This window comes from Octodon degus, unplaced genomic scaffold (genome assembly GCF_000260255.1).
Source record: "Octodon degus isolate 3935 unplaced genomic scaffold, OctDeg1.0 scaffold00121, whole genome shotgun sequence".
Classification (NCBI taxonomy): domain Eukaryota; kingdom Metazoa; phylum Chordata; class Mammalia; order Rodentia; family Octodontidae; genus Octodon; species Octodon degus.
This window is the reverse complement of record NW_004524697.1, coordinates 8310794-8336347: the sequence shown is the minus strand read 5'-3', so window position 1 is coordinate 8336347 and position 25554 is coordinate 8310794. Positions and strand designations below refer to the sequence as shown.

The following is a 25554-nucleotide window of genomic DNA, read 5'->3' as shown; positions in this document are numbered from 1 at the left end:
AGTGATCCTCCTGTCTCAGGCTCCCCAGTGCCGGCATTACAGGCGTGTGCCACCATGCCCAGTTTCAGGGTCACGCAGCACGCCTGGGGTTCCATGGCCAGCATGGCATACGATACCGGGGATTGAACTCGGGTCCTTGTGCTCGCCAGGCAGGTGCTTAGACTGCCAAGCTATCTCCCCAGTCCCTTTAGATCTTTTCAAGTAGCAAGTGAATGGATTTACTAGGTTCAGTAGCACAGGTGATACTGACCTTATGTGCATGTGAATTACTGGCTCAAGAATTCCAAATGAAACTGGTAATTATCCATACTGAAGGCACAGAGCCTAGGAGAAAGTATTTGATTGGCTCAATACTGCAAATGAAGTTATAAAGTTATAAAAAGCATCAAAGTCACAGAGACAAATAGCCACCCAAAGAAGGTAAAACACACAAACTTACTCAAGAAATAACATGCCAAAAAGTGTACTGAGAGCCAGAACAGAGTCACCTGCATGACCCTGCCAAGAGTGGCACCAGGTGGGGAATGATTTTCCTTGAATCATTTTTTTTTAAATTAGCCTGTGTATTTAGTCTATCCAAAGTACTCAGGGCTAACCAGGCAAAGTGGGTGCTATCAAAAGCAGTATAATAATTTGCTGAATTAACTTAATGAAATGAATGAAAACATCCTTAGGACAATCTTTAGGAGCTTATGATATAGCTGGGAGGCAAAATTAATGCAAAACGAAGCTAGTTATAAAATATTTTATTTAAGTATAGTATGTTGTCACATTAGGGCAAGGGTGTGATTTCTTAATTTATATATATTTTCATTTAAAAAGCTTGCAAAAACATCTCAGTAATGTAACATACTATTCTTGAATATCCTGAAGAGTCTTGTCCCTTTACTGGACAACAGAAGCATATAAATTGAACGATCTGCTTTGCACAAATTATTTCCCCTCCGAATGATTAGTTATGAGTTCACTCTAAAATGTTAAGGTAAGCATCATATTTATGAATGTAAAGTACATTTTTGTGATACTGGAGATTGAACCTAGGGAATGTCAGCATTCTTTATCTTTTAATTTTGATTTAATTTAATTTTTTTTTTAATTTTAACAGGGTCTCATTAAGTTGTCCTGGCTGGTCATGAACTTGCAATTCTCCTGACTCCGTCTCCTGATTTGCTGGAACACCAAGTATATGTCACAACCCCTGGCCCACAAAACACTCTGAATGCTATTTTTAACAGCTCACCATATTGAATTTTGGGGAATAAGAAGAAAAAAAAAGTACTTCCTATATTCATGACATCTGTGCAGCTCATTACTGCACCAGATATTAAAACCTTAATACTGCTGCATATACATGAAGCCTCATCACCTTTCAGAATTTCTAAAGTACAGGCCAAATGCTCCATACTTAAATTTTCACATTATTTGTCCACTTGCTTAACCAAGGGTAATGGCTCTCTGAGAAAGAGTCTACCTTCATGTCTTTATCTAACTAATACTATTCTTCCTAACCTACAGAAAACTGTTGGCCTAAGTGTATGCCCCACAATAAAGTGTTTAACTTTAACATGGCTGCTAAAACACTGAGAACTAATCACTGTTCTGTACATACTCTTATTTTGGCAAAAGTTAAAAAAGTTAGCATCTAAAAAACTCAACCAGAGGCTGAGGCGATAGCTCAGTTGAATAAGTACTTGCCTGGCAAGCACAAGTCCCAAGTTCAATCCCTGGTACCACCAAAGAAAATTAAAATAAAAAATTCAAACAGATACAGTGAAAAAATTCATCATAATTGAGATAAAATATGAAAGTTAACACCTGTTTACATGCCTTGCAAAATGTCTCCACGGTAAAATTAGTACAGCCCACAAGTAATCAACAGGAGATGACACACACCCTTTAGCTGAAACACAGCTGGTCACACAATGTTCTTTTCAGACAGTCATATAAACATAAGAATCAACATTTGTGGAATCAGTATGTTTGATTAGTACATGCCACCCCCAGGTAGGTATCATTTACAATCAATAGTCAAAGTGACTCAAACCACCATTATAACAAACAGTCTCTAATTACATCACAAGCTGTAACCCTCCATCCACCACTAGAACATGTCCAGTAACATACGGAGACTCTAAAAGAAACACAACTGCATGGGCTACTTCAAGGGCTTCTCCAAACCTCCCAAGAGGGATGTTTTTCTTCAACTGTTCCTCTTTCAAGTCTTTCGTCATATCTGTACGGACAAATCCTAAAAGAAAAATATTTAGTTAAAAAGAGTAGACACTAAGGTATCTGATCAAATGAATTTACAAGCGAAAATGAGATGAATAAACCTTGTTTATAAGTCAGAATCCTGTTGCTAATTAAATAATTATGTCTACAAATTTACTCACTTTAACTCAATGACATTCACTAGACACTGAAATATCTTACCCCAAGTACTTGGCCCAACTCCTAGCAAAAATGTAAGAGTCATGGGTGGATTCAATGTAAGTGAAACAAAATTCTATTCCTTGGGGAAAATATTTGTTGGAGGAACAGTCACTTGCACAGCCAGTTATGTCAAACATCAACTGAACATCCTACAGAGGTATAAATCAAATGCCACAAAAATTATTTTTACTTGGGTAGGGGCAGAAGAGTGAGAGGTAGTGTGAAAGGAAGAACACATCACCAAGGTTGTCACACAAACTGATGTGGCAATTCTGACAAAAGCTACACACTTCTATTTGCTACTAATAACTGTGATTAGAAAGCCCAGTATTTCAAATATCTGTACAAAAAGCAATCGAATGATCATATCCAGTTCTAATACATATATATACAAAAAATTCAAAATTAAAGTTGGTACACATAGGCAGTAAGGGTTTAACAGAACGTGTTGCTAAGTTCTACAGTATATAAAGTACCATACAGTCCATTATGAAACTAATTCTAAGTTATTTAGGAAGAACAATGATAAATTTATGATAAAATCATGTCTGAGACTTATTAATACATGTTACTAATAAAATGCTTAACTTGTAGCCAATATTTGGTATACCACTGAATCATTCAGGTTTTAAAACCATTGTACTATTAATCTTGGTGAAAGCAACAATTTGAAAAACACTTTTAAAGGCAGGGTTGCAAAAAACAGTCTAAGTCAGATACAACACATGAAAGTTCCATGTACAAACTCAAAAATAAAGTTTTAAAATTAGCTTCTGTTAAAATTAAAACATTCACAATTCAAACTATAAATCAAGCTGAGTATACCATCATTTAAAGTACCATTAAAGTACCATGATAAATGTGAGCTACTTACTAGATTAAAAATTAATTACCACTTGGCACAGTCCTATATACCCCTAACCCCATTTACGTAGGAAAATCACAGGCTTGAGGCTACCCTGGGCAGCATACCAAGACCGCTTTGCAGACAAATGAAAGAAAAAAAAAATTAAGGCAATGGGTTAACTTAACTAACTTTACTTTAGATTTCGCTTATAAATATCCATATATTTTCTTAAGTCCTGTAAGAAGTAATCATAGACTCTGTCATGGAGCCCGTGCCAGCAACAGACTATTGGGACAAAAACTGGAAACAAGTTGAAGGTCTTTGATGACATATCCACACAATAGAATGATGTGCCAATTTTAACAATGATTCCACAGAAGCATATTTAGGGCAAATGAAAAATAACATTTGTATATTTAGAAATACAAATGTTCAGTTATATCATTAGAACAAAACTAGACAATAACTAAAAATATACCAAAATACTAACAGTGATTATCATTAGTTACTGAAATAACAGGTAATGATTATTTTCTTTGTGCGTGCCTGCTTTCTGTCAAACTATCCACAACAAATGTATGTTATTTTTATGTTGAAGCAAAAAGTTACTGAATAGGATGCACAATACTAATTTTTGATGGTTTGCAATGGGGACCAGAAATGCTTTTGTATTGTTTCTGTGTTACACTGTGAGATTACACCATGAAATCCAACCCCCTCTGCCATAAAATCTTACACTTATTTGAAATGTCAGCAATATTTCCTTTGTTTCCTTTCATCTTTAAGAACAATGAAAGCAGGCAAGAATAAAAGGAGAAGCAGCTGACAGATAATGATAACCAGCCTCTCAGAATTCCAAGTGAACTGAAAAAGAAACTTCGAGTACAGAAGCCTAATAACCGACAGGCAATCCAATCACCTTCGGGACACTATCACAGGGGTTCATGACAGTTTTCTTGCCTTGGACAAGCTTATTTTCAAAACTGCCTCAGAGAACAGCCTAGGAAGAAAACTCACCTCACATCTATTACAAAACTTCAGTTAAAATTATGAATATAACATTAAAAAGTTCATGCTGTCTTCTCAAAGAGCTTATGACACAATTAGCCACTATTCTAAGGAATTTCTGAATTCCAATAAAGTTGACATAAAATACTCGCCACTAACTCCAACTCTGCGCAGAAAAATTACTGATTTTTGTTTGTTTTTGCAGAACTGAGGATTGAACCTGGGGCTTCTGTATTGAGCTACATCCCCAACCCTTTTTATTTTTTAAGGCGAAGTCTGTGAAGTTGTCCGGCCTGGCTTCAGACTAGCTTTTCTCAGCCTCCCAAGTAGCTGTGATTATGGGAATGTGCCACCACACTCGGCTAATAATGCAGTGTTTGAGATAGGGTCTCGTTATACAACCTTGGCTGGCCTCAAACTCACAACCCTCCTGCCTCCGTCTTCTCAGTTCTTGGAACTACAGCCATGTGCCACCATTCCCAGTTTAAGTACTTATTCTAATCTAAAAAAAAAAAAAAAAAAGCAATGGTTGTGTTGTGCAAAACAGTGCATTATGAACCCAGATAACAGAGATGTGACAAAAAAAAAAAATATCTAAGCTGGGTGCACACCTATAATGCCAGCACTGGGAAAGCTGGAGCACGGGACCTTGAGTTCAAGGCCAGCCAAGACATACAGGTCCAGAGCAGCCTGGACTACAGAATGAGACTCGGTTACTTACTTGCTTACACACACACACACACACACACACACACACACACACACACAGTGTACACAGAGAAAACTATTGCAGAAATAGTTTGCAATAAAGACCCTTCTGAGTATGGATTAGAAATTCCAGGCTCAGCTACCAACTGGCTCTGCTGGCAGTATTTTCTAGAAAAAGATGACTGCACTAGGACACATTAAACTATGAACTCAGGAAAGTTATCTACAAACATATACCTGCTCTGTATCATAAAATGAAGGTACATTAAAAATGATAGCTCTTTGAGGTTTCTTTTATCTCTACAACTCTTTGATTTAAAGATGAAAAGTATGCCTCACTAAGTAGTCCTCATGGTTTCCTAATTTTAGCTGACATTTAGGAGAGGGTGCTCTCCTAGGAGACAGCTTTGGGCATCAGACACAAGGTACAGCCACACAAGGTGGGACTGGTAAAAGAGGAGGGCCAGGCTCTCCGAGTCCAGCTAGGCTGCACACAGTCCAGCACTCAGATTGCTGTGTTCAGCCGCCACCTCACAGGGAGATTCTGCTGCCGCTGCTCATGCCAAGAAGATAAGGACATTACTCCATTAGTGGGAGCTCGCTACAGCCTGTCTCCTGGTCTATGAGCACATGGCTGGCATGGCCGCTTCGCACCACAGACAGCTGTTAGCCATCAGCAAATAGGTGATGACAGTCCAAAAGCAAAGTGGGTGCAAGGCCAAGTTAAAAGGAAGAGATGAATTCACCACAACATGCTGGCTTTTCCTCTTAGATTGTTTGATATGGAGGACAAGAAGATGTTTAAAGAACCTTTCTTGCATCATTACCTGCAGCTCGTTGTCAATAGCCTATGTTTAGTGCAATTTTAGGTTTATAGGAATATTAAGCAGAAAGAACAGAAAGGCCCTACCAATTCCATACCAAGAGGCTCTTCACCTGTTTTTCCCTTTAACTAACATTTTACTTCCATGTGGCTTATTTGTTACAATGGATGAACCAATATTGATACAATATATATTTTTTATGAAGACAGTACAAGGGCTGGCCAGATAGCTCAGCAGATTAAAGTGCCTACTTAGGCAGACCCAGAGACCAGGATGCAATCCCTGGTGTGCCATGCTAGCTCTGCCCCTGGGGTGTGCTAAGATGGCAATTGAGTCTGGGTGTGTGACCCCAGCTCTTGGGAGGCTGAAAACAGGAGGATCACTATGAGTCTGATCTGTGTAGTGAGACCCTGTAGACCCTGCACTAAATACAAAAAAAAAAGTATAAAATAGTATTAAAACAGAAAATTACAAGTGATACAGAATTTCACTTAACAAAGTAATATGAATTTCACAGTATTTGTTGTAATGCAGTGTGGTCTTCCAACCACTTATTCAGATTACCATATATATGCATGAAAATTGGAAGAAGGAAAAAAAGAAATGTATAAGAAATTAAGAAAAAAAAATTGAAAAAAGGAGACAAAACAAATTAAGCATTATCTGCTCCTTTCCACAGGCCAGCAGAAATCCACAGTACAGTTGTCCAAACCATACTGCTTACAAACATAAATTTCTTTCTCCCACTCCTTCTCTTATCCCTTTCAATTCAGTAACTCTTTCCTTTTGAATGCTTATTCTCTTTTCTCAGTATCTATTGTACCCTTCAGGTTCCATTTTTTTCTTTTCTATGGTTGTCATACTAAGGAGACAATATGATGTTTGCACATGCGGGTCTGATTACTGATAAAATGTTAAGGAAAATCTAGGGTTTATATTAGGGTCAATTGATTAATTGATTGTGTCAACTTCAGTAAGAAATGCCCAACTGAACTGGCTCAGCCTGCTTCTGGGCGCGGGAGACCCACTCTAGGGAGGACCATCGCCACAATGGGATAAAGGGGAAAGAAGGAAGGCTGGCTTCTCTTTCTTCAGAGGAACTCAAGTCTGTGCCTTCACTTTGGGCTTTGTCTCCTGGCTTCCACTGCAGACCCGTCAGCCTCCTGATAGAGACACATGGAACCCTATGGTGAGACCCAGGCCTTGACTGGGCTGTTCGGATCCCAGCAAGCAGACAGCCCTGCTGCTCCCTTCACACCTGACTCCACAGGCAAGCACTGCAAGCCAATCTAGAAAATTCTTATACACTTGTATATCTTGCATTAAATGTTTCTCTAGTAAGCACTGACTGATACAGGTTTCATCTAGCTTGTACAGCTCTCTGTTTGACAAATGTACAATATTACATTACAACAACTATAATTACACAGAAGTTTTACTGTCCTAATCTATCTGCAGCTTCTAGGAACATGTGTGTCATCAGAAAATTTAAAAATGTGAAAATGGTCTCTAATGACAAATTACCATGTGATCTGCCAAAAGTCAATGTCACTGAATGCCGAAGCTCCTGAATGAAACAATCCCCATGTATAGATATACTTCCAATCCAAGGCACTATGCATATATAGTCTTTTGAGTTCCATATCACATTATCATAGCCCTAAGGAGAGGTATCAGCAATCACTAAATAGCTCATGTGCCTATCTTGGTGCCTGTATCACTTTCCAGTTTGTGCTTCATTTTCCTGGCCCCCAAATACTCTCCATCATGTTATCCTTTTGTTGTTGTTAAATCATTTATTTATTTGTTTTTATTTGGTACAGGGTCTCCCTATGCAGCTTGGACTCATAGTGATCCTCCTGTCTCAGCTCCCCCAACACTGGGATTATAGGCATACGCCACCATGCCTGGCTTCGGTGGCTGGCACAGCACACCAGGATTTCAGGGCTGGCATGGCATGTAGTGCCAGGAATCGAACCCAGGTCTTTACGCTCACCAGCAGGTGTTTAGACTGCCCAGCTATCTCCCCATTCCTATCATGTTATTCTTTTATCTTCTTTGGAAAGTTCAAGGATTCTGTTTTATTCTTTTTTTTTTTTTTTCTTTCAGGAAACTCAATCTTTTTAATAAGGAGACCATAATCATTCATTAGACGCAAATACTAGAAGTCTGAGGCCACAATACAATTACCAAATGAGAAATGTGGCACTTTATTCTACGTTACAAAAAGGGAAAAAATTAGTTTTTGTTGTGCCAGTTTTTGCCCTTGTATCCTTCACCAGGTACTAACCAGAGGGACAGTGTCATGAGCTTTAGGACACATGTCCCAGAGGACACAATCAGAAGCAGAGAGGCCCTGAGGCCACATTACTGAATGACTCAAAGCATGTTTTTTACCTTTTAAGACCCAGTCCAGTTTTTCCCTTTCAACTTCACCACGTCCTTGACAAAGTCTAAATTTGCAGTACTTAGCACTGTAGTAACCTGTGCCTAAACAAGAAGTTAAACTCTGCCCTTGTCTGAAATCCTGCCCCCGTGTCCCACAGCCACAGTCACTGGAGAATACAAGCTGTCCACACGCTTATGGTGAGCGGCTCAGGAGCAATCTCACCTCTGGGCTGAGAACCTGGACACAGAGGGAGCCAACATCTGACAAGTCTTGGGGAAAAATGCTTGGGGAGGAAGGAAAAAAAAAAATGAAAAAACCTCTCACAACTCGTTTTATCTAATCAAAAAACAATCTGGCCCAATTTAAGCTGTAGATGTCTCTGTAGATGCAGTTTTGCGTTGCACTGGAAGTGCACCCGACCGAGAAGGGTTGTTTGGTGACTGTCCTCGGCTCCCGCAGACTCCTGTGATCAGCTTGGTCATTCACTCACCATTCCACAGCGAGTGCAGGGTGCAGAACAGTCCCTCTGCAGGCTGCACCTCCCGTCTGCTGCTGGAGCACATCAATGGTGTCCTCGTCTTCCATCTCCAGCGGTGCTGGAGTGTCTGTTGTATTAATGGCTGGCCCATCAAACCTGAATCTAATTGGTCTCATTGACAAGCCCTGCCTCTCGCAGTGGGCCTTCGTCCGTCCGCTTGCTCAGTAGAATATGTCTCTTGATCTTGAACTGCACCACGAGCCACCCTGCCCTACCACCTTTAGGTTGATGTGGTCATTCTCGGTCTTCACACCTTCCTTGGGCTTCTCCTCAGACATGGTTGTTTGGTGGCAGCAGCGGTGTCTGGTGATCTGCAGCGGAAGTACAGCGCAGAGCAGGCAAGTCACACACACTCTTGGCCCCACTGCTCTCTTGCCCTTTATTCTTTCTTTCATCAGGTATGTGTGTGCAGTGATTTTAGAGCTAAACTACAAAAATTAGAAACTACTAGCAGATGCCACTGTCCAACAAACGATGCTATGCCGCTACCTTCCTGGGCAGAGGTTTCCAACTGTTGCACACCTAATGGCCCTTAAAGCAATCAATAAATAACTGGAATAGCAGGCACTCAACCCATTTAGAACAAGGACATTTCTATTTTAGTGCCGTACAGGTAACAACATACCAAGAACCTTTCTTTTTCAGTGCTGGGAACTGAATTTAGTAGGCAAGCACTCCAGCACTGAGCCACATTCTCTCCCCTTCAGCTTTAAAAATAGAAACAGGGATACTCTTGCTCTTAATAACAAATGTGTGGCTCTTTTCCTGTGGTAATTTGTGCTTGATAAACTCTGAAGGAAACGTTTATCCATTTCTGACCACCAACATTATAAAAAAAAAGTAACATCTCATTTCCATATTAGTAGGTCACTATTTTATTTTTCAAATTTTTATATACAGGGCTGGGGAGATAGCTTGGCGGGCTAAGCATCTGCTTAGCAAGCACAAGGACCTGGGTTCAATCTCTGGTACCATATGCTGTGCCAGCCCCAGAACCCCAGGCACACAGTACCAGCCACCAAATCGGGGCGTGATGGAGCACACCTGTAATCCCAGTGGTAGAGAGGGTGAGACAGGAGGATCGCTACAAATCTGAGCTGCATAGTGAGACCCTGTACCAAATCAATAAATAATTTTTAAAAAAATTTTATATTCAATAGAATTTATACTTAAATAAGACAATAAGTATTTAGCCTATCACTGGTACAGGCTGTGTGTCCTCTATCTAAAATACTTGGGGCCCAAACTATTTCATATTCTGGATTTTGTCAGATTTTATATATAATAAGATATGATGGGCATGGGTCTAAAGATGAAATTCATTTATGTTTCACATACACCTTTTACATATGGACTAAAAAGAATGTTTCTTTTTCAGAGGGACAGATAACTGATGTTATTTTTTAATTGTTTTTATTAGTATGTGCTTGTTGTAAATGAAGTTTACATTTCTCTTGGGGAGCAGGTACACGTACATAACACAGGTTATTTTTTTAATTCCTTTCCCACCTCCCTCCCTCTAAATCCCCTTTCCCCATTTTCAAATTATTGATATTGGGGGCCGGGTAGATGGCTCAGTGGAATAAGCGCTTCCCTGGCAAGCGCAAGGGCCTGAGTTCAATCCCTGGTTCTGCCCAAATAAAAAAAATAAAATAATAAAATAAAATTATTGATATTACTATTCTTAGTTCATGATTCTGATACAGAATGTTTACATTTTTGCAGGCATTATATACCTGTACGTGGCATATCTTAACTCTTCTTACTTCCCCTTTTCTTACCCTTCTCTCTTTACACAAGGAATTTGGTAAAATATTTTTGGTTTTGACTACAAATCATCATACAAAATCTGATACAGCTCTTTCCCTTGTGGTGTCAGAGCATTTTAGGTTTTCACACTGACCTGCTTAACCTGCGGTACCAGCTATATGATACGGCATCATTTAATGCACAAATTTAATGTATGTATACTAGTTCAGATGTCCATTCTGATGTAAACTTATAGGACCTAGAACTAAATTAACCTTAAATTAATAAAAAAGAAGAAATAAGGTTCTTATCAAAAACTGCACCAAGATTTTAATTAGAACAAATCCGTTGTTTGGTAGTATTCTTGTAGGATGAAGCAGTGTGAGAAATTAGTGCTGTACAACATGGTTCCTAAAATCTATATCTGCTTTCCTACTGCTCGGAGCAAGTACCTGATACCCACTGTTATGGCTGGTGTCTACTTGTCCCCCCAAAGCCTCATGCAGTCTTGGAGCAGCTTCTAGAACTTCTGATTGATTGCTTTGGGTGTGGATGCTGCACCTGCCCTGGGGCAGGTAATTTGCATCGCAATGTAAGGAGGGAAGAGAAGCTAGCTGTTTGAGCTGTTGCTACTTCTCCCTTGCCCTCTTGCTCTTTGCTGCCACCATGAAAAGTTGCTCTCTGCTACGTGCTGCTCTGCCTTGAAACCAGCTGAATACAGACTGAAACATCCAGTAACTAAATAAACCTTTCCTTCTCTAATTCCAGTGTTGGGTATTTGTCCCAGCAACAAGAGAAGAGTAACAAAGACACCCACACTCTAAAGGAGAGCTCTACTTTAGCTCAGGTTTCAGGGGGCTCAGTCCACAGGCACCCGGCTCCAACACATGGCCTAGTGGAGCAAAACTGCTCACCTCCTAGCAGCCAGAAGGCACCAGGGAGAAGCTGGGGACAGGAACATCCTTCCAGATCACCCCATCTCCATCCAGGCCCAGCCACCCAACAGCACATTTTCAGCCATGAGCTCATCAATGAATTACCAAAGACCACAGCACCCCCACAATCCAGTCACCGGCTAAAAGCACCACCTCTGAGTACATGAGGCTTTGGAGACATTTCAGATCCAAACTATATCAAGCACCTAGAGTATTATGTGCTCTAAGCAGATGTCAAACTGAGCACTCAATTTTTTTTGGCGGAACCGGGGATTGAACTCAGATCCTTGCGTTTGCTGGTCAAGCACTCATCCTACTGAGCCAACTCCCCGGCCCGAGCACTCACTTTTAAACAAGATTCTCACAAAGTCATAAACACAAAAGCTCTTCATGAAAAGTAACAAGGACAAAAATACTTAGGGTACACTATAGAAATAAATTCCATGTTTCACTATATGTCAAAAATTTAAATGTATATACAACCAGGTATAGTGGTATACACCTGTAATACCACCTACTCACGAGCCTGACACAGGTAGATCAGAAGTTCAAGACTAATCTGAGCAAGACCCTATCTCAAAATTTAAAAGAAAAGGGGCAGGGGGTGCCAGGGAGATGGCTCAGTAGAATAAGTGCTTCCCTGGCAAGCATAAGGGCCTGAGTTCAATCCCCAGTTCTGCCAAAAAAAAAAAAAAAAAAAAGCGGGAGGGAGGGGGGTAAGGACAGGGGATATAGGTCAGTGTTATTATGGTTTAGATTTAAAACATTCCCCCAAAGTCTCATGTACTCAGAGGTGGGGCTTTTAGCAGGTAAAATGGATCACGACAGCACTATACTCATCTGTGGGTTAAGCCATGGATTGAGAAGCTCACGGCTGGATGGGCTGGTTGGAGGTGAGTCACCAGGGGCCTGACCTGGGAGGGCGCATCCTTGTCCCGCAATCCTAGCATCTCTGCTTGCTGCCCACCATGGCCTGAACAGTCTTCCTCTTCCACGCTCTTCCACCCGTGCTGCTCCTGCCCTGGAGCCAGCCAGGCATGGACTGGAATCCGCAGAACAGTGAGCCAATTCAGCCTCTTCTCCTTTAAGTGGGGGGTGTCAGGTATTTTGTCTCAGGGATGAGGAAAGCGCAATTACATCCTACTACACTCAAGTAAGGCCTTTGTGTGCAGTCCCTAGGACTGCAAAATAAAAAGTGCATACTCCCTTTGAACCTTGGCAGTTCTGTCCCTGGATTATATTCATACCCTTGCAAATGTGCAAAATCAATTAGCTACAAGTATTTCATGGTATCAGTAGCTACAACAGAAAACAATAAGAGACATCCTAAATGCTACTAAGCAGTAGATTAAATAAGGCACAGCCCCAAAGCAATCCTTTTCAGAGTATTGTAAAAACTATTGTAAAACAGAAATTATTGTCTTAGTGAAGCCATTACAAGTGATGTAGAAACCACAAAATATCAAATGTTTTTTTCTTCCTTTTCTATATGTCCAGAACAGGCAAATGTATACAGGTGAGGTAGTTTAGCACTTGCTAAAAACTGGGAAGATTATAGAGAGAAATGGGGAGTGACTATTAATGGGTGAAGGATATCCTCCAGGATCATGAAAATGTTCTTAAATTTATGTTGGTAATGATGAAGAATTCTGTGACTATACTAACCCACATACATTTTTAATGTGTGAAATATATGGTGTATGTCAATTATATTTTCATAAAGGTGTTATTTTTAAAAGTTTAGTAGTTCTACCTGGAGTAATATGGATTCATCTTCAAGATACACTGTTCTGTGAATAAAGGAAGATATAGAACACTGTACTCCGTACACAATGCCATTTGTGTTTTCTTACACACACATCTTATGGCTTACATATGAAACTAGCTAATTTTAAGGAAAGAACCTGGACGTCTAGAGAATTCTTTTTGCATTTCTGAATTTTATAAAATGTGTACATATTGGCTATTTAAAATACATATGTTTAAAGTAATATATCCATTAAAAGTTCAATTTATCAAATATTGATTCTCAATTCTCGTATTCAGTATTTTCCAATAAGATTTGTCTATTTGAGAAGTTTATATTTAAAGCTCAACAATATCAGACATTGAATGAGAGCCTGACTTATTTTCTTATTCCTTGGTTAGCATGCTATAATTTGTTTTTTAATTACCAATGAGAGTTTCTATTTGAAGGTGAGCAAGAAAACTAACTTAAAAAGAAACAACAGTTAAATTATGATCTTTGTCAACTGTTAACAGATGTGCTAAAACTCTTGGTTGAAATTACTACCTAAAATAATAATTCATAGAATTAATTTAATTCTACTACTTCAATTTCTACTTTGCTACTGATCAATGAAGCATATTCAATATAATATTATAAAGGTTGGCCTACTAAAGTGTCATATTTTAAAAATGTTTTTAACTATTAATTAATTTATTTGGTACAGGGTCTCACTATACAGCTTGGACTCATAGTAATCCTCCTGTGCCAGCCTCCTCAGCACTGAGATTATGGGTGTGCACCATCATGCCTGGCTTAGGGGCTGGCACAGTGTGCCCTGGGCTCCAGGCTGGCCCAGCACGTGGTACCAGGGATTTAACCCAGGTTTTTATACTTGCTAGGCAGGCATTTAGACCACCAGTGTCACATTTTTAACCACAGGTTTTATCAGGTAGTATAAACTACTTTCTAAACTATGGCACACTTCCATTAATACCTTTATAATTTCTCCTTCATATACAAACTGGATTCCTACTCTTTAGCCCATTGTTTTACAACTAGTTCATTCTAGACAAAATTAAACACTCCTTCCCCAGCTTTTCCACATTATCATTTATTTTTGTTTTACATTCATCACATTACATTGTAGTTATTTATTTAAATGTCTCTGTTCCCACCATGTCTAGCTCCTTGTAGTAGAAACAGCTCATTTCATTACATTCATTTGTAACTTCAGAACCTAGCACAATCCCTGCACGTAAGGAGACGTTTGAGGAAGCTCACTGACATCCAGGAACACACACACTGCGTGTGTTCTTGTGATTAGGAACACTTATATTGCCCTATTCAATTTTTAAGTTATGAAACTAGAATTAATTCATTACCCACACTACTCCAATTCTAAAAAGAGAAGCAAATGTGTAGAGTTCCAAATTTCAAGTAATTATCCCATAGATGGTTAATGTGAGCAAATAAAATCAATCAAATTACACAAAACATACCCCACACAGAAAGCAACGCCAAGATATGACAGTACAGCTGCATATTTTTCTTTCTTTTTATAAAAGTGAGTGCACTTAAACTGTAGTCATCTATCATAGTTATCAAATATTCATGCAGGTGAAATATTTGAATTTAGTTAGTCTCTGTACCTAAATAATGAATTGGGATAAGGGTATATCATAGAGTGAAAAGGATTAACAGGATATTTCAGTAAATCCCTGGTAGTGGCCAGGCATGGTGTTATACGCCTGTAATCCCAGCACTAGGGAGGGGGAGGCAAGAGGATCAATAGGAGTTCAAGGCCAACGTAGGCTACATAAGTGAGTTCAAACCAACCCTGAACTACAAACCTGAACCACATGTCTCAAAAATTAAAACTAAATCCCTGATACCTGCTGGCTTAACACCAGTGCCAAATAAAACACCAAGGGTCCAAGGGGAGCCACCAGTGACCTGAAAAGGAAAGGTAGCAAAGGTCTACTGCAGCCCACTCTTACAAACAATCAATAAGCCCAAATCAATGACATTTCTTTATATGCTGTAGGTGGTTCATTCTTAAACATCTACCACAGTAAGACAAACATCGCATAGCTGGTGGGCAGAGATACGTGAAAATATTCGTTTCATTCAAAAGTAAATACCTATCAGATTTCGTGCACATGAATGAGTGATCATGTAGATTTGTGTTTTAGCACCTTTTTATTACTTTCTTCAATAGTTCAAGCAATTTTATTGACTAGTATCTTACAAACTAGTATAAAAGTAAAAATTAGAAAACTGAAAAGCTCCAGATAGGATAGATAGACCACAGTAGAAAAAAAGGATAAAAAGATCTCAGAATGGTAATGACTATAAAGAAAACTTCAGGGGTTATTAGGTAAGCTCTCCATAACCTAGCTGAGTCACCTTAGGTAAATCACTCTGAATCCCAGACCTTGGTGTTCTAAACTATAAAAAAAAGCTGGAATATATGATCTTTCTGATCCTCTTTAAGTTACTACATAATTAGTGCAAAATTTAAAAGTAAAGATTACATAAAAATGGTATACAAGGAATTTTTCTAGTCACCAGTTCATTACTTGATTCTTTTCACAGTCATTTTAGAACCATTCCACCCAGGTGTGAGAGACAGCAACTACTAGCCAAACTAATAGCTTCTTTTTCTATGAAACAAAAATCATAATCAGGGCTGGCAAGATAGCTCAGCGAACTAAGCGTCTGCTTAGGCACACACAGGGTCCGGGGTTCAATTCCTGGCACCACCTGCCAAACCGGCTCGTCCCTGGGTGCGCTGAGCCGGTGACAGAGTCCTGGTGTGGTGGCACATGCCTGTAATCCCAGGGCTGAGGATCACTATGAGTCTGAGCTGCATAGTGAGACCCTGTACCAAATATTTTTTTTAATCATAATCAGTAAAATTATTTTAATAAAAAAGCTTAACTGACCTGGTGCAACTACATTCACTCTAATTTTCTTCCTTGCTACCTCTTTAGCAAGTGCACGGGAAAATCCCACTAATCCTCCTTTAGTGGCACTGTATACAGACTGGCCGGAATTGCCCTTTAAGCCAACGATACTGCCTAGAAGAAAAAAGGAACATAAGTAAATTCAAACCAAGTAAAGTTTACTTGAAAATTCAGATAATTTATAGTAAATGAAAAAGACATAAGACATTTCATCTTATCCTATTCCAAAATTAGCAATTCTATCCATTGTCATTTGAATAATGAGACTTAAAAAATCCAAGTCTACGCCAGACAAATACAGGAAAAGAAGCTAATTTGAAACTACAAGGCCAGGTAGGAGGCTTTCAAATTGATCTTGTAAGTGAAAGGACCTATCCTAAGTCCTGAGAAAGTGAGATCGAATGAAAATTCTGTGGCATGTAAGAGATATAAGGAGGAAGAAGTAGAAGCTAGAAATTCAGATAGAAGTTAATATTATGATTCTATAGCCGAACAAGTAAAGAAATACTTCTAACAAAAAGAACAATCCAGTTGAAGATTAAAGTCACTAAATCTGAACAACTCTCAATCTAAAAGAGTAGAAGTTTAACTATAAATGTTTTGTAAAAGTGTCATTTTGTTACTTTTAGTGATGTAACTTCTACTGCCTGCTAAAGATTCTTAAGTGACCTCATTTAATGACTACGTAAGAACATTTATTAATTCAAGCATAAACTATATACAAATACATCCTAGCAAACAGAAGTGGAAAAGTAATTTTCTGTACTATGGGCCTCCATTATGATATGAAAATTAAACAAGAACTTCACAAAAATTTTAAAGTAATTTTACTTTCAAAAGAGAAAGGTCGAGGAGATGGCTCAGTGGAATAAGCACTTCCCTGGCAAGTGCAAGGGCCTGAGTTCAATCTCGGGGTGGGGAGGAGCGAGCATTCTATTTTTCCTATTATAATTACTAACTCCAATATTAAAATAATTACCTATATTATATAGTTATGTATCATGACTGAAAGAATATCTACTGATGCACACATTAGGTGATTTTACAGTTGTTAAAATAGATATACAGCCTATTCTGCTAAGACTATAAACCTAGTAACATATTATTGTAGGCAATATTGAATACTGTAGGCAATTGTAAAGCAAAAGTATTTGCAAATCTAAAGATAGAAAAGATACAGTAAAACTACTAGGCAATAGAAATTTGCAATTACACATGTGGTCCCTCACTGATTGAAACTCTATGTGGCACATAACTTTATATTACGTGCCAGTTAATGACAAAGGAAGTGAACTGTGAAGTGCACAAAGTAAAGATATCAGATATCAGACCAAGAAAAAACAGATGGCCAGAGATAGGGATATAGGGGAGAAAGAGAAATGCACAGAGGCCAAAAATCATGAAAGGAGGGAGAGGAAAGGAGGGAGGGAGGGAAGGCAGGAAGGGAAGCAGAGAGAGACAGAGACGGAGGACAGGCGTAGAAGAAAAGCCAAAGAGGAGACTTCAAGTCCTCACACTTCAAATGATAGATACAGGTCTGTGTTCTTAAAAGAACCCAAAGTCATTATCTGTCTCAGAAGACAAAGGTGGACTCATTCACTAACTCCTTGGAGAAAACAGCCCTTCATCATTCACATGATGGAGCAGCACCCCTCTCTGTGGCCTTTTAAGGTATCACTACTTAAAACATAAAAAGCAGGCAGTATGCTATTCTCTCTCTCACTCTTTTTTTTTTTTTTTTTTTTTTTTTTTGCGGTACAGGGGATTGAACTCAGGACCCTGAGCTTGCCAGGCAAGCACTTATTCTACTGAGCTATCTCCCCGGGACCGCTATTTTCAAATTACAAAACCACAATAAAATTTTAAGTCATTGTGCATATTAAGTTCTATAATCATATACTTCATAGATTACCTTCCCTGTGTTTCTGGAGAGGTTAGATGAACTGAAGACTGGAGGTTACTTACATCTATTCTAAAACTATTGAAAATTTTTAACTTCCTTTAAACTTTTACACTAGATTTATCAATGACCTATCAAACTACCGATTACTTAGCCCCTAGTACCTACAGTTTAATTTTTTGTCCATACTTTAAAAAGTAGGTTTCATATAATAATTAGGAAGACTGGGCCATGAGATAGCTCAGCAGACTAAGCACCTGCTTAGGCAAGCATAGAGATCAGGGCTTGATCCTGGGCACCACATGCCACACTGGTGTGCTGAGCTGGCCACAGAGACCAGGCATTGGGGAGGCTGAAAACAGGAGGATTACTACAAGTCTGAGCTGCATAGTGAGAGCCTGTACTAAATACATTAAAAAGAAAAAAAAAAAAAATCAGCATGATCAATTTCTGTTGAGGAATCTAAACTGCTAACAAAAATGGACCGCACTCCAGCACAGCAAGAATCTGCTGGATCTGGGCAGTAATGGTCCCTGTGGCCTCTGGTCACTGAACCAAGAAGGCTTTTGTCATTTGGCTTCTACTCTCATTTTTCCAATACTTGGTAGTGGTGCTCATTTAACGCCTACCTGACCCCTACAGGGATATTATATTAATTAATTACATTAATTATAGATTCCTCTTTTACCTACTGACCAGGTAATTCAAACTTTTTTTCCACAGATAATACAAAGGTAAACTGCACCTAAGTTTCACAAGTGAAGTTACAAGTTAGTAAATACTTTTATGGCAGACTGAGATCATTATAAATCCCCGATAGTGAAACTTACCAACATTAACGATAGACCCGCCCTGTTGCTGAATCATAGTCCTCATGGCAGCTTTACATGTCAGCATGGAGCCCAAGAGGTTAGTCTGAAGCTGAGATACCATATCTTCAGTTTTTGCTCTTACTAAAAGGCTATCTCTATAAAAAAAAAAAGCATATAAATTAATAACAAGATAAAACAAGCAATAAGGTCCAGCCAGATAGCTCAGCAGACTAAAGCACCTGCTTAGGCAGAGTGCAGCAGCCAGGGTTCGATCCCCAGCGTGCTGTGCAGGCCCCGCCCCCAGGGCATGCTGAGATGGCCACTGAGACTGGGTGTGGTGGTGCATGCCTGTAATCCCAGCACATGAGAGGCTGAAAACAGGAGAACCACTACAAGTCTGATCTGTGCAGTGGGACTCTATAGACCCTGTACTAAACACACACACACACAAAAAGATAAAACAAGCAAAACCAAAAAAAGGTCAAGATATATGTAACATTTTTAAAATTTTATGTATTTAGTACAGGGTCTACAGGGTTTCACTACACAGATGGGACTCATAGTGAACCACCTGTTTTCAACCTCCTAAGCACTGGGATTACAGGCGCACATCACCACGACCAGGCACCAGTTTCACCCCAGGGGCAGAGCCAGAACAGCATGCCAGGGATTGAACCCCCGTCCCTGCTCCTGCCTAAGCAGGTGCTTTAATCTGCTGAGCTATCTGGCTGGCCTTGTAACATTTCGAATGAAAGCAAAGTATAAGAAGTGCTTCCTATCTGAGGTAGAATACCTGGAAAGTTCTACTTTGAACCTGGCAGCAAACCACTAAAGTAACAACTAATGAGCCAAAAAGAATCCACTTCAAAGGCCGTTCCTGCTTCCCATCAGTTAAAGTAACAAACATTCCTAACTGTGAAAGGTAGTACTTGCAGAGCCAAAATATTTCAAGTAACTACCTAAGTCTTGTTTAGTATAACAATTAGTATGTTACTCTAAATATCTCTTTCTAAATTCAGATTCTTTTAAAAAAACAATACCCACCCTACAGCTCCATTCGGATCAAGTTCACATGTCGGCAAAACACATATGGTAACAGAGCTCCACTTGATACAGATGAGGAGGTATTAACTGAAAACAAAGGCAAGCTCATCTTCAGGACTGCTGGAAATACTCTATAGCTCAATCATGGCGCTGACTACAATGTTAAAATGGATCAGTCTGGACACTTATCCCAATATAAAAGAACAGAATGCATAAGTTGACAAAGCTTTCGTTTGCTCATTTGCTTGTCTGTATTACTAGGGACTGAGCACGAGGCCTGAACCCACAGCATATGCTGGGCAAGTGTTCTTACACTGAGCTGCAGCATCAGCCTCTTCCAAATTTTGATACAGGGTCTAAGTCACTCAGGCTGGCCCCAAATGTCAGTCCTCCTGCTTTAGCCTCCCAAGTAGCTGGAATTTCAAACTTGTGCCACAACATGCAGTTCCCCATTTTTTTTTCTTAATGTATTTTGTGAAGGGTATCACTACACATCTTAGGCTCATAATGATCCTCCTGTTTTCAGCCTCCCTAGCACTGGGGTTACAGGCATGCGCCACCATGCCTGGACTTGGGCGGGGCTGGCACGGCATGTGGTACCAGGGACCAAACTCCGGTACCTGTGCTTACCTAAGCAGGTACTCAGTCCACTGAGCTATCCCGCTGGCCCTTCCTCAAAGTTTTAAAATGTGTACTTTTTTTTTCAAATAGAAATAAAGCAATATGTTAAGGATGAGAAAAAAAAAAAAAAAAGGCCCATTAAGCTGAGCTTGGTGGCTCCTGCCTATAATCCCAGTACTCAGGAGGCTGAGGCAGGAGGACCATTCTGAGTTCCGGACCAGCCTGGCTACACAGTTAGCTCAAAGCCAGCCTGCGCTGCATAGCTAGACCCTGTCTCAAAAAGACAGAAAGTAAAAAAAAAAAAAAAAAAAAAACTATTAATGGAGAAAAGCTTTTTTAATAAGACATGAGAAATTTACTTAAATCTGTGACCAACCTGTTAATACCAGCTGCATTAACCAAGAAATTAACTTGACCTAAGTGTTTCTCCATCTCTTCAAATGTATTTTGAACATCATGTTCTTTAGCAACATCACAGCTAAAAGCCAAATGATTTCCTACAAAACAAAGTTAAATCAGAATTAGGTATCAATTATAACTTGAATTTTGGATTTTCTCAATACACTTGTTAAACACCTGCTGCGTGGCAGGCTTGTGCTAGACCTAGAAATACCAAGAAAGGGAGTCATAGGTTCCAGTTTCTATAGGTTTGTCTACTGAAACTGGGATGGGGCTAAGAGGAGAACAATAGGTATTACAGTAATCTTTAGACTGAGGGGGCTCTTACTGCTTGCAGGGGTGAATGCCTGTACTTCCGGTTACTCCGGAGGCAGAGAGGCAGGACCATCACTTGAGCCCAGGAGCTCAAGGCTAGGCTGGGTAACAGAAGAACTCAACTGTTTAAAATTTGAAAATAAAAAATAAAGCTCTGGCCAGGCACAGTGGCATAAGCCTGTAATACAAGTGGATAACGCTTTGTAAGATTAGTATTTATTGCATTGATGCTGAGCCCATGCTGCCCAGTTCAATGGGCTGCTGGGTTTTCTATTCCTTTTTTGAAATTTACGTCTAATTCTTTTAGGTTGAATTGGTTTCTTTGGCCCTAGGATGAATACTAGGGTTTCTTACTATTCTTTTTTATGCACTACAAACACACAACTGCACAAATACTATAGTGACTATTAGTCAAGCCTGAAAATAGGAGAGATGAGACAACATAGGAACAATTTTTTTAAAAGTTTAACTATATAAAAAATTGACTGGGGCATAGCTTTTTATTAAAAGTAACTATTATCTCTCAAAAATGTCTGCTTTTTTTAAAAAAATGTCTAAATAAAAAATTACATTTCAACGAAAATAAAGTACTCCTATTTCCCTCGACTTACAATATAGTTATGTCTAGATTAACCAGTGAAATCCATGTCTGGATAACCTACCACCTAGGTAGCTTAGCAACGCAGTACACTACAGGGTCAACGTTCTCTCCTCAGGACCGCATCCTCGGCTGGGAGCTAGGGCTTGCTGCCACTGTCCAGCACCCACCATATCACACTGCAGATCAAGCCAGGGGAAAGATCTAAACTCATGCGATGTATGGCTTCTCCTGAATGCATGTATTTCTCACACCATCATAGAGTCAAATTATTATTAAGTCAACTACATCTACTCTAAAATGTAGAATGTTTCTTAAAAAGCTAAAACAACTATTTTCTGCCTGACTTTACAAAACATGTTTACACTAACATGATGCCCTTAAGCCTTCAGAGACAGGACCTTGAGCTGGGAAATCACACCTGGCTAATGAAAATCACCACCAGAAAACACAAGACTCAAAAGATGAAATGTCTAGTGTCTTGCGCTTAGCCTTCACCTGAAGACTTGTGTGTCTGCCCTTTAAGACTCAACCAATGGTTTAATCTGGCCCAGCAAATGCAGGCCTGGGGTGATACTAAGGCATTTTCCCTCCATTGTCACAATGGTAATAAATGCAGCTACAAGAAAAATTCACTGAAATTCTCAAGTTTATACTCTTAACCCAGGATTTTTCCCAGCTACACTGAAGGCTAAACTGCAGCCAACCCAAGCAAGGATATAATTGTAAAAGTAACCTTCACATGACACGACTTCAGGCCTCTATTTTTGTCTCCCTGATAGTTAAGTGACTTGTATTTTTCTCCATTCCAATAATTAATGTCATCATCTTAGTACCTTTCAATGGTATTTTTTCTTACTATCAAGAGCCTTAAATTTCCAAAACAAATCCGTTATCGATAAGCAGGAAAAAACTGAAGTTTAAATGAAATAAGAAAGATTTGGCTAATCAAACTTGAATTTACTTATCCAATTCGCCAGCTGTCTTCCAACCCACGTGTTCACACAGGGGCAGGGCTGCCCGCAGCAGAACCGCAGAGCCCTCCGCCTGCCACGCCCACCTGCCCAGCCCCAGCTCCGCGGCGCACAGCCCTGCACCCGCGCGCCCAGAATCTACCCTTTTCCCCAGTAAAAGTTGCTCTGGCGTGCAATCTCCTACCAGAGGCCAAAGCAAAGCAGCTCCTCGCAGCCGGCGCTAGCCGCAGGGAGGTGGGTGCTTACTGGGGTCGGGGCGCTCCCGAGGCTGCGATGACCCGAAACCCCGGCTCTTGGCCGGGCTGCCGCGGGCTGAGCTCCCGGGTGCGGCTGCAGGGGGCAGGCTCGCCCAGGAGCCCCTTCCGGGGCGCGCTCGGAGCGCTCGGCCCAGACCCCCTCGGTTCACAGCCGAGGACATCCGGGGCCGGGGCTGCGGGCCGTCGCCCTCGGTACCTACCGCCGAGCTCACCGGCGGCGGCCTGGGCCACGTCCAGGTTTCTGGCCACGATCGCCAATCGGTAGCCCTTCTGGGCCATTAACTGCGCTACTGCCCTGCCAATGCCCCGGGAGCCCCCGAAAATAGCACAGACTTTGTTCATCTTGGACCCGAGAGTCAGAGTCCACACGGCTGAGAGCGGCAGCCCCTTCCCAAGTACCCCAGGCTTTTAAACAACCGGCTCCAAACAGAAACCTAAAGCGCTACGGAAACGCTACACAACAGCCTTCCTCTCGCCGCCAGATTCTGGCGCTCTGAGACCAAGAGGCGCAGACGTCCCGCGCCGACGTCACCACGCACGGGTCTGCGTCATCAGCGCACCGACAGAGCTCGTAGGGCTCCCTCTAGGCGGTGCTCCTGCCAGAGGTTCTGCACTGCACTGCACTGGATCGGGGGCGGAGGGATGCTGCAAGCTGGGACCTGTAGTCTTTACAGAGGCGAGCAAGAGGCCTGGGTGCTGCTCAGTGGGAGACCTACTTGAGCTCCCTGGGAGGTTACACTCGGGTGACCAGACTTCCCGTTTGCTCAGAGGTGAGTTGACAAGATACTGGGCTGTGCCTGGCAACATGTAATTGATTATCCTAGTCCAGAAGGTACATTATTGGGCGTGCATGTGTCAGAGTTTTGGACACGGATGTGGCAGAGACCCAGGGCTTACTTTTCACCCAGGTTTCCCTTTGCCTAGGCAGCAGACCTGATGTCTTGTTTATTGAAGACTGGCGCCCCTATGTCAGAATTACATCAAAAACTTACCTGTCCCTCCGCGCCTTACCTGCAAGCATTACCGTTAATTGCCAACAGTGCTGTGAAGATGAATTCCCTGTCCAGTAACACCATAGAAAAAGAGCTGAAGGAAAGTTTGCTTGATTTATAGCCCTCCAAGATGAATGAAATGACCATAAACTGCTATAGACAAAAACAGATTCCTGCACTTCTAGACACTGGCATGCTGAGTGCTCTGAGAATTGATAAACTTTTTAAAGAATGAAATACTTAGGAATTAATCTAACAAAGGAAGTAAAATAATCTATACAGTGAAAATTATAGTACTCTGAAAAAAGAGATTTCAGAAAATGGAAAGCTATTCCTTGCTCCTGGATAGGAAGAACTAACACTGTAAAAATGGCTATACTCCCGAAACTGTTATACAGATTTAATGCAATTCTGATCAAAATACCATCAGCATACCTCACACATATAGAGAAAACATTTCTAAAATTTGTTTTGTACTGGAAAAGACCTAGAATAGCAAAGGCAATCCTGCCCAAAACAAGATAAGAAACATCACAATCCCTGACTTGATGTTATACTACAAAGTTCCTGTGATAAAATCAGCATGGTACTGGCAAAAAAAACAAAAAACAAAACTGAGGATCAATGGGACAAATTAGAAAATACAGACACATCTGCAAACATACTCAGCCTCCTTATCTTTGATGAAAGGGCCAAACACATTCACTGGAAGAAAGATAGCCTCGTCAACAAATGGTGCTGGAAAAATCTGCTTTTCACATACTGAAAACTAAAACTAGATCCATGTCTATCACCATGCACTAAACTAAAGTCAAAATGGATTAAAGATCTAAACATTAAAGAAGAAACACTAAATCTACTGGAAGAAAAAGTAGGCTGATTTCCTGAAGGCATAGCGATAGGTAGAGAGTTCATGAACAAAACCCAAGACTGAATGGGAAATACTTCAAAGAATCAACAACTGGGATCTCATCCTACTGAAAAGTTTTTGCACATCAAAAGAAATCACCAATAGGGGCTGCGGAGATAGCTTAGTAGAATAAGCGCTTGCCTGACAAGCGCAAGGGCCTGAGTTCAATCCCCAGCTCCACAAAAAGAAAGAAAGGAAAGAAGGAAGGAAGGAAGGAAAGAAGGAAAGAAAGAAAGAAAAAAAAAGGAAGAAAGAAAGAAAGAAAGAAAGAAAGAAAGAAAGAAAGAAAGAAAGAAAGAAGAAAGCCAACTTAGTGAAAAGAAAGCCCACAAATTGGGAAAAAATCCTAGCCAACAGTCACTCAGACAAAGGACTTTGTCTTAGTTAATCTTCTCTCATTGCTGGGACAAATACCCGACACTCAAAATGAAGGAAGGAAAGGTTTATTTAGCTCACAGTTACTGGAGGCTTCAGTCCATATTCAGCTGGGTCCAATGCAGAGCAGCACACAGCAGAAAGCAACCTTCCATGGCGGCAGCAAAGAGCAAGAGCGCAAGGGAGGGGTAGCAGCAGCTCAAGCAGCTAGCCTCTCTCCCCACCTTACAT

At 40.4% G+C, this 25554-nt stretch overlaps 1 protein-coding gene across 3 annotated transcripts; it reads right to left on the bottom strand.

Annotated features, from left to right (window-relative positions):
• Nucleotides 1-1804: 1804 nt before the first annotated feature.
• Cbr4 (carbonyl reductase 4) lies at nucleotides 1805-23575 on the bottom strand. Of its 3 annotated transcripts, none has more exons than XM_004640244.2 (5): nucleotides 23247-23575; nucleotides 20880-21000; nucleotides 18857-18993; nucleotides 16106-16240; nucleotides 1805-2248 (listed from the first exon to the last, which is right to left on the bottom strand). In XM_004640244.2, the coding sequence occupies exons 1-5, from the start codon at nucleotides 23386-23388 to the stop codon at nucleotides 2070-2072; spliced, it is 714 nt and encodes a 237-aa protein (XP_004640301.1). In that variant the 5' UTR covers nucleotides 23389-23575; the 3' UTR covers nucleotides 1805-2069. The 3 variants fall into 3 exon arrangements, with proteins under 3 accessions (XP_004640301.1, XP_023555852.1, XP_023555854.1); XM_023700084.1 differs by lacking the exon at nucleotides 23247-23575 and adding an exon at nucleotides 23036-23223; XM_023700086.1 differs by lacking the exons at nucleotides 1805-2248; nucleotides 23247-23575 and adding exons at nucleotides 14994-15113; nucleotides 23036-23223.
• Between the last annotated feature and the right edge of the window lie 1979 nt (nucleotides 23576-25554).